Source organism: Kryptolebias marmoratus, linkage group LG2 (genome assembly GCF_001649575.2).
Source record: "Kryptolebias marmoratus isolate JLee-2015 linkage group LG2, ASM164957v2, whole genome shotgun sequence".
Lineage (NCBI taxonomy): Eukaryota > Metazoa > Chordata > Actinopteri > Cyprinodontiformes > Rivulidae > Kryptolebias > Kryptolebias marmoratus.
The window spans coordinates 32,662,856-32,680,219 of NC_051431.1; the positions used below are offsets into that span (position 1 = coordinate 32,662,856).

Consider the following 17,364-nt stretch of genomic DNA (forward strand, 5'->3'; position numbering starts at 1 on the left):
ATCTCCCGCTCCATTTTTCCCTCAATCGTGAACAAGACCCCGAGATACTTAAACTCCTCCACTTGGGGCAGGACATCTTCCCCGACCCGGAGAAGGCACTCTACCCTTTTCCGGCTCAAGACCATGGCTTCGGATTTGGAGGGACTGATCCTCATCCCGGCCGTTTCACACTCTGCTGCGAACCGCTCCAGTGAGAGCTGTAGATCACGGTCTGATGAAGCCAGTAGGACCACATCATCTGCAAAAAGCAGAGACTCAATCCTAAGGCCACCAAAATTAATCCCCTCAACACCTTGGCAACATCTTCGGTCCATAAAAGTTATGAACAGAATCTGTGACAAAGGGCAACTTTGGCGAAGTCCAACTCTCACCGGAAACGAGTCCGACTTACTGCCGGCAATGCGGACCAAGCTCTGACACCGGTCATATAGGGACCTAACAGCCCGTATCAAAGGGCCTGATACCCCGTTACTAAACATAACTAAGGGATAACTCAGGAAACCCAGGCCAACCCTAACTATAGGATTTATCAAAAAGGTAAGTTTGAAGCCTAGTCTTATAAGTACCCAGGGTGGCAGCCTCATAGACAGAAACTGGAAGTTGGCTCAACAAGAGATGAGCCTGAGAACTGAAAGCTCTGCCTCCTGTTCTACTTTTAGAAACTCTAGGAACCACAAGTAAACCTGCAGTCTGAGAGCAAAGTGCTCTGGAAAACAAGGAATAATGCAATCTTTAATGTAAGATGGAAATTTGTTGTTTAGAGCTTTGTATGTTAAAAATAAGATTTTAAATTCTCTTCTGAATTTGGCAGGGAGCCAATACAGAGAAGCTAAAACTGGAGAAATATAATCTCTCCTCTTAACTCTCATCAGAATTTGGCAGCAGCATTTTTGGATCAGCTGAAGTTTTTTGTAAACCCAGATAACAAAGAATCACATTAGTTCAGCCTAGATGTGATAAATGCATGAACCAATTTTTCTGCATCATTTTAATGAGCAAAAAAGTTTTGGGGAATACCCCCATCAGCTACCTTTTACAACTGAATAATGGTTGAAGCAACAGCTGAAGTAATTGAGTAGGGTAATACAAAAAAACAAAACAAAATACCCTTGCCTCGTAATCTCATTTTTAAGCATTTAAAGTTGGCCCATCCTGGTCCTGGAGGGCCCCCATCCGGCATGTTTTACTTGTTCCTCTGCTCCAACACACCTGATCTGAATCAATGGGTGATTAACAGGCTTCTGCAGGACATGAAGAGGTGATTTAACCTCTGAATCAGGTGTGTTGGAGCAGGGAAACAAGGAGAACATGCAGGATAGTGGCTCTCGAGGACCAGGATTGGCCACCCCGGTTTACACTGTAGGGAATGTATGACAGAAAAACCTTTTGGTTTTTAACACTGACTTTTTAACACTGTGGTGGACAATACTGCCACTGACACTGACTGATAGAGCCACAAGATGAGACAGAAATGACTTTGTTTCTAATACTCCTATTTCTTTGAAGAAAATGTCACCATCAGGGCATTATCCAGAAACTCATAACTGTTTTTCCAAATTGTTTATATTTATAAACTTAGTACCCAGTGACTCAAACTAGTACTTGAAACACTGCAAAGCTAATGTATAAGATTTCTGAAAATAAGCGAGTAAATATTTTCTTTTCAGAAAGATTAATTAACTTTTGGTTGGATGTTTTTAAACAATCATTATGTTTTAAGTTTTATACACCAAACTAATATTTGAAATAGTTGGGACAACAGACCCCTCTCATGTGTCCCCTCATTTTGTCTGCTTATACAAAAATAAAATGTGGACTTAATGCACATAAAAATTAACAAAATAAAAAAATAATAAGTATCAAGTAACATCTTGAAACTCTGTCATACATGTAAGAAAACTTTGCATTTATTATGTTGAATTAGTTTTAAAAAAGTGATTAAACAGACCTGACTGTGAATCATACATGAAGAAGAGAAGATACATATATATGATAGCTTGTTGTCAGCTTGAAGTATAAGACCCCTAAGATGTTTATTTGTAAAGCATTTTTCATACAACAAATGTAAACTCAATATGTTTATCAATAAAAAAGTGCAAATTTAAACAACTATAATCTGTTTCACACAGTCAGCTGAGTGACAAACAGGCCTACTAATGTTTCTGTAAATTAACAAAATAAGATACATTCAGTGACTTGAGTTGACTGCTGATTAAAACATGAACATGTTTAAGATTTGCCCGAGCTGTATTTGTTGCTGAATTTTCACAAGATTTTAAAAAGTTCAATTATTAAACAAAATGAGTGTAGAGAAATAGTCTGTGGTTTTTCAGAGCTCAGTAACTATCTATTGTGTATTTGTGTCTCTATACTAAAACATGTCATTTATAAAACAAGTGTAAACACAATAAGTAGTATAACTTAGTTTCATTTGGCTTTTTTAAATTATTTAAACAGTTTGGCTGGATTGTCAAACATTTTATTGGATTACTGAAGGTATGGCCATGGTGGTTCTGATTGAAGGTACTTTGCTGACAGTTCAGCAAATGGCTTATTTTCATGCACACCTGGAGCAACAGGAGCAGTGACTGTGGATGAATAGCAAAGCATTCACCTCTTGCTTCTACAGCTTTTTGTACATTTTTCCACTTCTTTTAAGACCTTAATCATCATTATTATTCTTGCTATTCAAATACATTTTTTATTTATCCACTGATGAGAGGTGGTGACTAAAATATAAGGACTGGAGTTGACAAGGAGCTTGAAGACAGGTGATCAAAGATGGGTGTGGCAAGCAGACTGTGAAAAATATCTGAGTGGAGGAAGTGGCTGATAGCACCGGGAAGAAACACTGACAATAAAGAAAATACCACAATAAAAACAAAATCGGGAAAAAAAAACCCTCAAAAACAATAAACACAAAAACTGTCACAAAACAACCAGAAAAAATATGGACTGTGACACATTTGTTACAGCTTATGAACTGGGTTGCAACATATTGCTTTGATTTTCATTGAGTCTCCCCTAAGAGTGTACAAGTTTACAGAAAAAAACATTAATCCCAATAAAATGACTTCCACAGCACAAGATGACCCCTAAATTCCTTCAATTTAGTGATCATACAGACTGGCCTGTACCATTCTCATGATGAATGGTTTATATTCACTGCCTATTTGTTGAGATATGGTAATGGATCTTTTATCTAATTATATTTTTCCCTACATCTTTATAGTGCAGTGTTTATGGATTTTCAAACTTGCATTCATCCTTGCAATAAAGAACCTAATGCACTGCAGTCCTACTACAATATCCCTCTATGTGTACAATATATCTATTCTTGATGAGTGTCTGATCACGTTCTATATTGCTTAGATGACATTTTCTGTTGCCTCAGGCAGGGTTGCTCAAAAGATTTTCCCATAGACCTAAATGAAAACGTCATGTTGACCCTGTTACTGCACACACTTCCATACAGTGATGAGTCTTCTTCAACAGACACCCTTGATTTTTCTTCAAGTAGCCATCTTAATATAGTGCAAAATACATTCATTTAGTATACCTGTTCTGCGTTGGTCGAAGATGAACGAAGTTTTAACCTGTCCTAGTTATCACTGGGTGGGATCACATCTAGAATCACCAAATTAATCCAAAACATTTATTTGAAATATTTTTGAAATAAACTGAGTGAATGGGGAAAAAAAAAAAAATTAGACACAGGCATCAGCATATATGACTAGACACAGGAACAGAACCCAGAAGTTGAGGCTAAAACAAAACAAGCACCCCCCTAGTAGGCTGGCTGCAATATAGGGTTGAAGTGCATGTAAACAAAAAGGGCAATTTTCCTGATTTTTAAAACACCTTGGATAATTTTTCCAGGAGCTCTCTTCTGTTTATTCACATAGTTCTTACCTTCAAGTTTTATTCTCAAATATACATTTTTCCAGTACCTTTTAGTTGTAGTTATTTTTTAATGCCTAAAAACACCATGTTCGTGTAAGGGTGAATATTCAGGAATTTCATAAGTAGAAAGAGACACTTTGGCCATCATTATACACAGTCTTTGAGCACAAGACACACATGTAAACCTAACGGTTATGGGAGACCTTTGAATCCAGAATCTACTGTGAGGCAGTAGCAACATTTGATATTAGTTTTGTAGACTTATAGCCCTAGCTACACTACTCTGTTTGTTTTCCATCCATCCATCCATCCATCCATCCATCCATCCATCCATCCATCCATCCATCCATCCATCCATCCATCCATCCATCCATCCATCCATTTTCTTTACCCAGTTCTCCATTCCAGGTCACAGGGAGCTGGTGCCTATCCCCAGCAGTCACTGTGCGAGAGGCGGGGGACACCCTGGACAGGTCGCAAGTCCATCACAGGGCCACATATAGACTAACGAGACAAACAACCATTCACACTCTCACTCACACCTAGGGACGATGTTTGTTTTTTTTTTAAAAACAATTTACTTTTCTTCATTTGAAATTTTTCTTTGCCAGAATACCCATGCCTCACCACTGATGGTGAGTGAAGTGAAATTTATTTATATAGCACTCTTCAGCAGCAAGACGATCCAAAGTGCTTTACAACACAGAAACAACAACAGAATCAAATAAACAACAATCAGGTACATACATAATCAAATATAGAGGTCATAGAAACATCATAATCAAATACAGATCAATCATGTATAATCTAAATGAAATCATGAAACAAAACATATCTAAACATGAGCTAAAACGGTCAAAATACTAGCTAAAATACATCAAATTCATGAACATGAGAACATTCACATTAATGGTTTATCAAAATACAGAGAAAGAGTATGCTTAACAAGGCTAAAGATTTTATGTTTTTCCCTAAACAATTACATGTTCCTCTTGTTTTCTAACCATTTCAGCATACAACAGTTTGATGGCAATAGGATCATATAGGAAACTGTCAGGTTTGTGGGAGGTTGAATCCAGAATGCAAGCAGTCACAAGGAGCTCCAAAATCAAAGTAAGTTTATTACAAAAAGGGAAAAACAGAATGCTGACAATGCAGCAAAAACTTACAAAGAAATATATGAGATCACAGGGAAGCACAAGGAGACACAAGGACCAAACTGGAACCGTAGCATAGAGACAATGCACTACTGACAGAAATGGAAAGAGACTGAATATATAGAACTGAGGAGATGAGGAAATTGAAAACACTCAAGCTGAATGGGGATCGGGAACAGGTGAGAGGGGGCGTGGCAGGCTGACTGAGAAGTCAAACTGAGGGAGAGTGAAAGATGGTACAAGGAAGCAGGAAGAAAAAACACAAGTGAGACAATCAAACACAATAAAACCACAAGAGAAACAAAATACAGATATGATCAGAAAGACAAGAAAGGAAACAAAACAGAAAAAGCTTTATCAAAAAATATTCAGATTCGGACAGAATTGAAACTATTGTAAAATCGGCTTCATATTGTCTCCCACCAAAGGTAAAAGATGGTCACGTTTTTGCCTGTGACTGTGTGTGCATTTTCATCTCTCTGCAGCATTAACAAAGTGTCTCATGACCAAGTGGACAGTTTTTAATTTAACTCAGAAATACATCATTGACTGAAAGTCTACAACTGAACATTTTTTGGAATCAACCCTTTTCAAGATGGCCACTACAGCTAATCAAACGTAGCAAGCACAAAAATTGCTATATTTCAGCCAATTGACAGACATTGAGCTACAATTTGGAGCCATATTAGCTGCGAGTCATTCCCAACACATACTCTGAGTGCTGAGTGTTGGAGTCAGTTGTGTATGCTAGTAAATCATCTCATGAACAACTAGATGGCTTTTAATGATACTCTCAGAAAGCAACCCGAGGTGTACATCTACAACTGATTAGCTTTTAGTCACCGTAATTTAGCATGGCCACCAAAGCTAATTGATATCAGCCAGCAGAAAAATGGCTATAACTTAATTTTACAAATACTTGGCAAAATAAAACTCTCATCTTTGATGCATACTCTGACTGCTACCAAAAAAATCACACAGTATCACATGAAATCTTGCATATCGTCATTTACAAGGTTTAACCAAACAATTTATCTCAACAGTTCATCTCAGATGATTTTAGTTTACAACTCTGGAATGAAAGGCAGAAAGCAGTATCCATTCCTTCAAGGATGAGCAAATTCAGCAGTGAAAATGTATTTTTAAAACTACCCTGTACATAGTAACAGTGTGGCCCTGCTTGGACATACATAAACCTTGTAATGACAGAGTGGCAGCACTCACTTCAGTAATAGGTTTCATGGAAAACAATGACATAGTCTTTGACCTTAAGAAGCTGGTGTGTTTGTGGTGACTGACAGCAGTTCTTGATGTAAGAAGCAAAGTTTGGCTGAATTTTCCTAATGTTACTGTAGCCTGTATCTTAACAAGCTATCGGAGCCAGACTGCCAGGAGAGTCCATGCTTTAGTGAGGATGCAAGAATAAACGGATCACTCTGTTTCCTGCAGTTATTTAATGTATGGTGCACTGTATCGGCTGAAGCCTCATTATCATTGTGTGACCGCTGGCAAAGACCAACAGAAAGTTAGCTGTAAAACTTTTTTCTACGGTCCCCTCCCTATTGGCTAAGGGCCCCGGGGCTTCCACAGCTGATAAGACGACTTGTTGTCTGGCCGACTGCCTGCTCTGGACCTTCTCCCCAGAGCTGTTAATTCAGTTAGTTCACTGTTGCTGTGCCACCACACACATTTTAATGCTGGTTGTTTATGTGTTTATTGGTTAAAATTTATTTATTTAATTTCTTTTATATTTTGTGGTGTGTGCTCCTTTCTCTCTGCTCTCTGTTCAGCGCTCTCCAACATCTCTTTCCAGGCGAAAAGAATTAAAAGCCATTTAGCGCTTTCTCCCCCCTGAGAACTGCTCTGTAATTAGCATAACTAATTTAGCAGAAATATTTCTCTTTCCCTTGAATTTGCTGCTGTGTAGGGGTGGGAAAGGACTGAAATTATGATGTAGCGGAAAAGATCCCTGCTTGTTAAGTGTGTCTTTGTGTACGCATGTGTTTGTACAAAAAGTATGCAACAAGAGAGCTGGGGTACACAACTTTAGAGAGGGTTTTTTTCTGACATTGTAGCTGTTATTTTTTTGCATGTGCTTAAACATTTCCTGATTTGGAAAGTGTTTGCATTTTTTATCTTTATGTGTGAGACTTGCATTGGCTGCAGCTTTATCAGTGATGGTTCCAGCTTTGTGGAAAGTTCCTCAGGGGGTGCTTCATGTTGTGCTGCTCCAGCCACTTGGACTAGTGATTCAAATGCACATGAATACACACTATGTAAAACACAAAGTATCACAGATTTTTTCAAGACACAACTGTGCTCTCTACACAAATGCCAAAGGATGTTTGTGAAAAGCATAAATTTCACCAATCCTGTGACCTTCAGTCAGACTGAAACTTGGCTCAGCTTAAAAGAAACTCTTTAAATGTATCTACTTTGTGCTGTAAACATTCTAGCTGTGTTTTTCTCAGAAATATTACCTTTCATTGAGCTCAAAAAGCCAAAGTTTTTTTTTTTTATATTGGACCTGTCTTGTACCTAAATATGACTCTGGTGGGATTTGTCTGGAACACATTTTTAAAGGAGATGGATGTGCAAAAATCCAGATGGCTTGTCAAACCCACACTGTTTTCTCCTGATTCTGTGTCAAGTATTGTGGATATGCTGTGTTTCAGCTTGGATTGTATGCACTGTGAGTTAGTCATCTCACAAGAAAATGCAGGTTAATATTTTTATTGTAATTTATCCTGTTGGATGGATATGATATAGGACATACGTATATCAGGTAACATGTCTTGTCTTTCCTTTATCTTTGTTCTAGAATCATAAAACATTACTGGCCTGTTAAAATGTTCAGTATATGTGACCTGAAATTAAATCTTATTTAACAGATTGATGTATTATCAGATGCTGAGCTGAGGCAGACAGGAATGTCGTCTTTCTGAAGCAGCCTTTTTTTCCTGTAAACAGGACACAGTTTCTAGAAATGTTTTCATCCACATGGAAAAGCAGAAAATGATCCAAACACTGTAGTAACTATGCCAGGCCTGTATGAGGTGCTGTAATACTTCCATGAAAATATTCCAGAAACAGTTTTTCAATAAGAGACACTAGGGATAATATTTACATTTACCTCATTGAAACTGTAACGAACAACCTCAAATTCTTCACACCACAAGTTTCACTGGGATGAATTAGTTGCTGTTTACCAGGTTAATCCAATATCAAATTATCTTAGTTTTTATGGTCAATGCAGTGTTTGGTGTTGGTTGCTGTAATGTAATGCCTCATATATTCACAGACCTCTCACAGTCTGTCTGCACTTCCCCTCTGTTATGACGTGTATGTTGGCTACAGACTGCACCTTCACTCTCCATCTTCATTGCTCTTTTTTAATGTCTCTAAGGACTTGATTGGTGGCAAGCTTTTTTATTTCTTTTTTTTGTCCTGGGTGATTTTGCTGTGTCAGCTAAGTGACATCAGTTGCTGAAGAATATGGAAGATGGGAAAAGGGGAGACGGGGGTAACTGTATGTAGCCTCTTTATCATTAGCAGCAAGAGTTCCTGCAGAGACAAAAAGGATGAGTGGGGGTTGGTGGACCAGGTGGGCAGGCTTTTACCATAATTAATTTCACTCTTTGATGGAATGGATGGGGGGAGATTGGAGAATTGTGGGCAATGCTTGTTGTAAGTGATCAGGTCTCATGGAAATAAAAGCAAAGTTTGAACACTTTTGTTCAACAGTGCAAACAAGCTAGGGTGAGGTAAAAATGTCAGCCAACACCGAGGCTTGTTTGACATATTGCTGACAGAAGACTGCTGACAAGGGTATGCTTTATGACTTATTTGTAAGTCGGCATGAAAAATCCAAAGATCAAGCTGATTAAATGGAAGACAGTAGTCTGAACTGTAATGTTCCAGAAATTCATTGTCATTATAAACTTGTTTGTTTGTTTTTTGATGCTGGTAATGTTACTGTCACACTGCTTCAAATTTTGCCAAGTATTTTTTTCTTTTTAATTGTTTTTTATGTGGATCTAAAGAGCAGAAAAAGAATGGTATGTTGTAAAGTGTTGTCTTGTGTCATATGTGATGTGCAAGTCACGATGATAAATTTCAAGGGTCAGAAAGTTCTACCATGCTACAATGTAAGCATGGCCTACTTGTTACATTGCTTCAGTGTATCTGTAGTGTTCACTACCATTTTCCTGTCCTTCATGACCAAAATGCCATCTTCGGTCAGCATTTAGCCATGGTCTTACCCACTATCCTCATCATCATCTTTTTAATGCTCTCTGTTGCTCTACTCTGGCATATCAGTCTGGCAATTTGTCTTCAGTTCTCCTAGTCTTCGAGTATAGACCAAACCGACAACAGCAACTAGCACATCAGTTTCTTCCAGGTCCAAGTTTGTGGAATGAATGACAAGTTTCAAGGGTTTGGTATACATCATGTTGTTACTCTTACAATGATAGCATCTGTTTGCTCATAGCCCTTATTGTTTACAGTGGATATGATCTTAATTATCACCCACTGGCAAAGACAGAGCAAGTGGTAGTGAAATTTATCATGAATTATGGAACATATTTTCTTTCTGAAAATAATAATTTAGTTGATATCTGCAGCTGAATAAGATCTGGAATCAATGCAGTTCAGGGTGGCTGCCACAGCAAAGCAATCTTAACCAACACAAAACTGACCATAACTCAGTGTGTTAGCAAAATATCTTATGAACCACTGAACAGATTTTAAGTAAGTTATTAGTAATCATTAGATTGACCTCTACAACAAATTAACTTTTGAACTCAACCCAATTCAAGATTGCCATCACAGCTGACCTTAGAAAGCACAAAAATGACTATAATTCAGCCAGTTTTCTAGATATTGAAATCAAATTTAGTGTAGTTACATCAAATTTAACCCTAACCCTCCAACACATACTTTGAGTGCAACACCTTTGCCAAAAACCATGGCATTATTTGTTAGTCAATTCTATTTGTTCACAAAATATAACATAATCCACTCGACAGATTTCAGTGAATATCCTAAAGTAATTATTGGCTACACAAAAATGACTATATCTCAGTCAGTTTTACAGATATTGAGGTAGCATTTGGTGTGTTAGTAGCTGACAGTCATTCACAACACATACTGTAAACACTAACAGATCATGCAACATCAAGCAAGATATTCCAATATTGTATGTGATTGTACATAATGCTATTTTCAATGTTTGACCAAAATGGCTATAACTGTCATTTCTCAACATGAAATATTCTGTGTCTAAAATTTAGCCATGTAGTGGGCAATATGCATTCCTTCAAGAAGTGCTAGGCTTTTAATTTTTCATCTTTTACAAATACACTTAGATTGTTAACAGTTGTATTTAACATGTTACACAGTCAGCCAGCATTGCAGACACTAGCAGCATCTGCTTTGCTGACTGAATTTGTGAAATTATTACATTTTTAGTGTGTTTTGTGTTAGATTAATGGACTCAGTGGATGAGTCCATTAATCTAAATTTTTACTGAGTGAAATTAGCTAACAATATTCTTAACAATGAATTTACCAAAGGTTTTGTAGATTATCATGTAAAAAGAATGGATAATGTCATAAGAATGATAGCTGTCCAAAGATTTCATTACAAAGGAAAACCTACAACTATGTCGGTGGCTGTGTCCACAAATTCACTATCAAAGCAGGTTTTCTGTCCTGAATTTTCTCAATATTCATTGAATAGTTTTTGAGACCTTTTGTTCTGAACTTATATGATCTATGATAAAACCGATGACAAACCTTCATCAGCTATAAACAAAAAATATCAATTTGCAGGATTCTCACCTTAAATTGACTGACTGCTTTCCATTTCCAACAAGTAAACCACTGTCTTTCCCAAACATTTTTCTTTAAATCTCCCCTGGTTCCTTATGTATTAGACTGTTTCAGCTTCCCTTTGGCGTCACTTTTTTACCATATTCTTCCTACAGTGACACATTGCTGGTGCATCATGTTTATCAGCACAGCAGCAACCTTACAAAAAATTCTACATCTGTGAATTGATCTATGGATGAACTGGCCAGGCATTTGAGCTGTGTTGTGTAATTACAGCTTGGTCTATTTTTATGGTTGTTTATCTGCACGACTTCAGGTGTTGCTTGAAAATTGGGGTCAATTACTTGATCCTGCAAAATTGTTTAGTACTTCCATCCAAAGTGTAGCTCGCATCTCCAGCTCTTTCCCACTTAAAACCTGGCACACAGACACACATGCATGTGTAAGCTCTTAGTGCAGTGAATAGAGCTAATGTACTCATTTCCATATTTATTCAGCCTGTGCACACAAACAGTGAGAGGTCTACAACAGTACGCAGCAGCAGCTTATTGTCTGTGTGGCATTTGTTTTAATTGATCTTGTCTAAGCATTAACTCCACATTTGTTTCAATGCTGCTGTGAAGTCACACATTAGGAAATGACTCTGAGTGTGTGTGTGTGTTGGGAGGGAGGGGTGCAGTGAACCTCTGTTTATGGTTGATATAAGCATTTAAAGTAGTTTCAAAAGGTAGGATCAAAACTTTCAAAACTTTGAATACACCTACTCTTAATAAAGAATGAGCTAAAGAGTTCCCCTTACCCAGGCTGAGTTTGCTTCTCATGGATTTAAAAAAGAAATAAGAAATGAAAGTATGATTAATTAATAAAGTGTCATGATTTTGCCAAAGCGTATTCAGTCCAGTCAGTGTTGAAGCCAGTCACCTCATGGCATCACACAAATTAAGTCATAGCAGGCTATAAATGCCACTACAACAATTTTCAGTATTATTATCAGGCACACTCATGGAAGACAATAGTTTAAACTTTATAAAAACAAACATTTTTACTTGATTGCCAGTATAACAGAAAATTAAAAATAAATAAAATGCCACTGAAAAGCTTGGTATGAAAAGGAAAAAGGGGGTTTGGACTTTCACAATGAGTTACCAGCACAGGAGTTGTCAGTATTTTTTAATTTTTTTTGTCTAAAAAGGATAAAACAAACCCAAAAAACATATGTCGACAGAACAGACTTGACAAAAAATCCAAAAATTAATTAACACTGGTGTTAGTGACAAACTAAGGGCCAGAGGGAAAGTTTACAATATATTTAGTGATTACTTTGCGTATATCAAAAATAAAACAATATCTTTCACCTTTAAGCATGGGGAGTGGCTTTAACACTGGTGCCCCCCTCTGTGATATAACTGTATGAAATTTTGATGGTGATTATGTTGGTTGCTACACTGTTCTTTATTTGGAATTAGAAACAACATGCTGCAGCAGCTCTGATATTGTTGCACTTGTTTTTTCACTCATCGGGGTTTGTATTGCTACTTGAAACCATTGAAAGTGCTTGAATTTGAAAGTGGTATCCTCAAGGTTTTAAAAGTGCTTGAATTAAATAAAGTGCTTGAAAGTCTAAATACTCTTAATTTAAAACTTTACCATGAAAGGTTGTGGGCAATATGAAATGGTTCCATCAGACAACACTGTTCAAACCTGCTAACTTATACTATATTTATCATTTGTGTAGCAGACACATATTTGAACTTTACAGTACATTGATACAATTAGTTTCACTAAAGTACATAAAAAAATTGCTGACACCTTGTGAGTAGGCTGTATTAAAGTTAACACTATTGAGCATTGACTGTAATAAACAAAAAGAACAAAAAGAAGCAAGAAAAGAACCACACAAAATGGACCAATTACAGAGCTGTATTTGTTTCCAAATGTCATTAAAAACTAAAGAAGTGACTCTATTTAACTGGTGTAAAAACAACACAGAAGGAGTTCTTTAGCCTCAGTGCTATGCTAATTGTAGTAAGAAGTGCCACAGTGACTGGATACAGAGCATTTATAAACAACACACCCAGTGTGGACTTTGTAACACTACTGGAGATTACAGACTGATTTACTGAAATGTGTGAAATCACAGGATGCAGGACAGACTTAAAGAGTCTATTCTGCTTCCTTGAAAAAGTCAGGAAAGGTCTGTGGGCTGTACAAAACATCTTCATTACATTTAATACACAAAATCATTCTCAGATATTGAGATTTTCTCAGATATTGAGATTTTCTCAGATATTGAGATTTCACCTGATCAGTTCTGCCTGTTTTGAGCTCATTTCAGATCGAGCGGTTTTAGGGCAGCGTCACTATTAGGGGTTTTTCAAGGGTTTTTTTAGGTGCAGCATCAGTGTTAAGCTTTATGACTAAGAGAGAGGTTCTTATAAATGCATTTATCACTTCTAGGTTGGACTATTGTAAATATTTATTGTCTGGGTGTCTAAAAAAACTTTTAAAAGTCTTCAGTTGATCTAAAATGCTGCTGCCAGAGTTCTGATGGGAGTTAGGAGGAGAGATCAGATTTCTCCAGTTTTAGCTCCCTGCCAAATTCAGAAGAGAATTTAAAATCTTATTTCTAATACACAACATCTCTTAACAGCAAAGCTCCATCTTATATTAAAGATCTCATGATTCCTTTTTTTCCCAGAGCAGTTCACTCTCAAACCGCAGGTTAACTGTGGTTCCTAGAGTTTCTAAAAGTTGGATGGGAGGCAGAGCTTTCAGTTCTCAGGCTCCTCTCGTGTGGAACCAACTTAGAAACTACACCTGGACCAGCCATTCTGTTTGTCTGGGTCTGTTTCCTGTCCTGTCAAACCCCTGTCAGTCGAGACAGATGTCTGCCTATCCTGAGCCTGGTTTTGGTTCAGCTGGAGGTTTCTTCCTGTTAAAATGGAGTTTTTCCTTTTCACTGTCACCAGTGTGTTGCTCAGAATGGGAGGTTGTGACAATGTATATATATATATGTATATGTGTGTAAAAAAATCTAAATTGTATTCTTCTGTTTTACTGCATCTCCAACTTCCTGTAACCTCTGCTGTAACATTTACCTCTACTCCTTTCTTGTTTTGCTCTGCAGGCCCACCTTCCGTTATTTCACCTGGCATACGTGTGTACTGGGCATTATTGGTTGTGCCATCATGATGTTTCTAATCAACGCCATTTATGCCTCAGCCAGCATAGCCTTCATGCTGCTCCTGCTCCTGCTGATTCACTACCTCAGCCCCACGTCCAGCTGGGGATACATTAGCCAGGCTCTCATTTTCCACCAGGTCTGACAAACACACACGCACAAACTCATTCAGACACACACTCTCAATACTGCCCTGTCATTACTATAGCAACTAAAATCTCATCCTCTCTGCTTTACAAGATCCTGTACCTCTGCCAAGCAGTCGTTCTATCAGGTTTATAGAGCCGCATGCACACAAACACACACGGTCTACTCTCTGCTGCCTCTCCCAATCATTTTGCATTTAGCAAACAGACACACACATTCTCCTTTTTTTTTTAATACACATTACACCTTGTCATTCCTACAGCAGCTATCTATCAACTTTATATCAGGCTTACCAGACACGAAAACACTCAAGCACACACATCTGCATCTATTCCCTCAGCTAAGCTCTTTACATTTATGGCACAAATACACACACACAGTTTTATATCATCCAGCTCCCCACATCCTCTGTCTGTTGTTTGCAAGAAGAGGGGCCAATGTTGTCAGAAGGGCCTGCTGCCGAGGGGAGCTGCTGCCAAGACTGCAGGCTGGGGTTATGGGCAGGGAGTGTGATGTTGGCAGGGTTTGCTAGTCGCTTGTCAAGAGGCGGAACATTATTACAACCACTTAACTTATTGCACTTTTCCTTCTTGTCCTCCTTCTCCTGATTTCTTATCTTGTGTTCATCTTTTCCCATCTCTGTTTTTTTTTCATTCTAATACAATAGTCACAACATTAAGAAAGTATCCATAAATTTGATTGGCTGTTTCTGACACTCCAACCTAACATTACCAGATGGCGACATAGAGAAATGGCTACTGAGGTTGGGACCAAATCATCAGCAATGCTGTGTTGCTTACAGTGTTTGATTCTTAGTCACTTTTTTTTATTTCTGTTAATTTACCTTTTTCCTGCACATGACTGTTTAATAGTAACACTGACAGTGGTGAAAGCGTGCCAATCACAATCTGATCTCTGTACCTGATAACAGCCCTAACCCCCACCCCATTTCAGCAAAGACTAACACAGATTGCAGAGGGAATCTTTTTATGGTTTCACTTTATATAAAGCTACACCAAAGTTTACTTCACCACTACTTTACAGTGTTGGGCATGTTGACAAACTGTTGAGGTACCCATAATAAATGCAGTAGCTATAACATTATTACACCCAAGTAGAACCTGGAAATGTTTCTTCTTTAAACACATCAAGCTTCGATCAGTTACCAAAGTAAAGCAGATCAAGTCAAGACATATAAACTGCAGAATCAACATTTATAACAAATTTTAAACTGACCCTCAAATCATTCAAGAAGTGCATGTGCATAGGAAAAAAGTAAGGACAAACTGTTTCAGTTCCAGAGGGGATTTATTATAGTAGTAGTAAAAAAGCTAGAAAAACAAAAAAACAAAAAGATTGATCAAGTTTTGAATGTTAGGTAGGGTATTTCATGCCCTCTTTGTGTTGGTTGGTGGTTTAAAAGAATGCAGCAATTTTAGATCTCCAAATCTGCTAATTTAGGTGTTGCAGTTGCTAGCTTTGGCTTCAAATTAAATTGGTCAACAGGTCAAATAGAATAGTCTAGGCTGTGAGAAAGTGTATAGAATATGTTCACTGGCTACAGATCAAAGATATTATTGGTTAATCAATTGTTTATCAAAAGTTAAGCTCTCATTTTCTTAATTGCCTGGCTATTCTACCAGAAATGTAAACTATCTTAGGTGGATAAGGTTCTCCTGGAAACTCTTTACAAAATTATCTGATTGTTTTGTTGTTATTTTTTTTTTGTTTGTTTTTTTTTGCTTAAAAAAAAGAAATTACTAATTTGCCATGATCAGACAAAAAACACAATCAAGCTGGCGTAATATTATTTTATAGACATGAAAGCCATTGATTTATTGCAATTTTTAAAAGTCATTAAAATAAATTTATTTCACTGTTTTTCCATCCTTGCATCCACTCAGGTCCTTCTTTAAATACCTTGAAAGCCCTGACAGCTTGCTAATGCTTGCTAAAAAATATTATTTTTATTTTTGAAGCTTCATTGTGGTGTTTTAAGTATTTTTAAATGTAATTGCACTAGACAGTTTAAATTTGCATAAATAAAACAACAAAATAAAACAACTTAGACACTCTTCCAGGCTATAGCAATATTGCATTTCCAGGTTTCTACAGTTGGCTCAGTGTTTACAAACTAAACAGTCTTGTTTTTAGTTTAGCAGTTCTCATTGTTTCTCCTACATGTGTGATTGAGGGTGAGGAGTATTCTATTGGTTGCAGTCTGCAACTTCGCCACTAGATGTCACAAAATCATACACCCCTATTACAAGTGGGCCTTTGTGTGGATGTCCTTCTTTGTCTAGATAGCCATATATCAGTGAATTTCTCATGTACAAAATGGCCTAAGCTATACACAGTTATAAATCTGTCCAAAATAAATCACCAATTTTTTTAAAATACATTGATAAAAAGCACTTTATTTGTTTATGAATGTAGTTATATTATCATGGAAGACTACTGATAATTAAATAAAAAGTAATATTGCTAGTATTGATGAACTACCTGTGGGTTACAATAGGTATTTGATTTTGATGCCTTACAATCTGTAATTTCAATTAATACTGTATGTTTCAGCGTGTCTTGTGATGGACTTGCAAACTGTCCAGCCCATACCCTGCCGCTTGCTTATTGACCACTGGAGATAGACAAGAACTTCCTGCAACCCTGGACAGGATTAATCAGATATGGAAAATGTACGAATAAATGTTTTAGGTTTGTTTGTTATGGACTTCCTCAAAATAGGCCAAAATAGTGTTGTCAAAGTATAAAAAAAATCAGAATCAGAATAATAAAACTTAGAATAAAAGGGTGTTTGAATATGTGTTGTATTATTGCTTTGATGGACAAAATTATCAAACCAAATCAATTTTTTTAAATGTAGCATATTTAGAAACAAGTGATGGTGGCCAACGTGCAGCACACAAAACAATAAATAGTACAAAGATAATGTCAAACAAAGTCCATAAAAGCAAACAACAACAACAAAAAACAATATAAAGTCATTAAAACGATGCAATGTCAGCTTGCATGCTTTATTAAACACCAGTGATTACAAATATGTTTTAAGATGGGACTGAAAAACACCCAGAATTAAAGCCAGTCTTCTATGTAGGGGCAGCTGGTTCCACAGTTTAGGAGCTAT

General features: G+C 37.1%; 1 protein-coding gene across 1 annotated transcript in view; it reads left to right on the forward strand.

Moving 5' to 3' along the window:
* zgc:153039 (uncharacterized protein LOC767698 homolog) overlaps nucleotides 1-17,364 on the forward strand; it is a 109,582-nt gene that overhangs the window by 67,508 nt on the left and 24,710 nt on the right. The window contains exon 10 of the mRNA XM_037979613.1: nucleotides 14,022-14,214. Within this exon, the coding sequence (XP_037835541.1) occupies nucleotides 14,022-14,214 (193 nt within the window). The remainder of the gene's footprint in view (nucleotides 1-14,021; nucleotides 14,215-17,364) is intronic.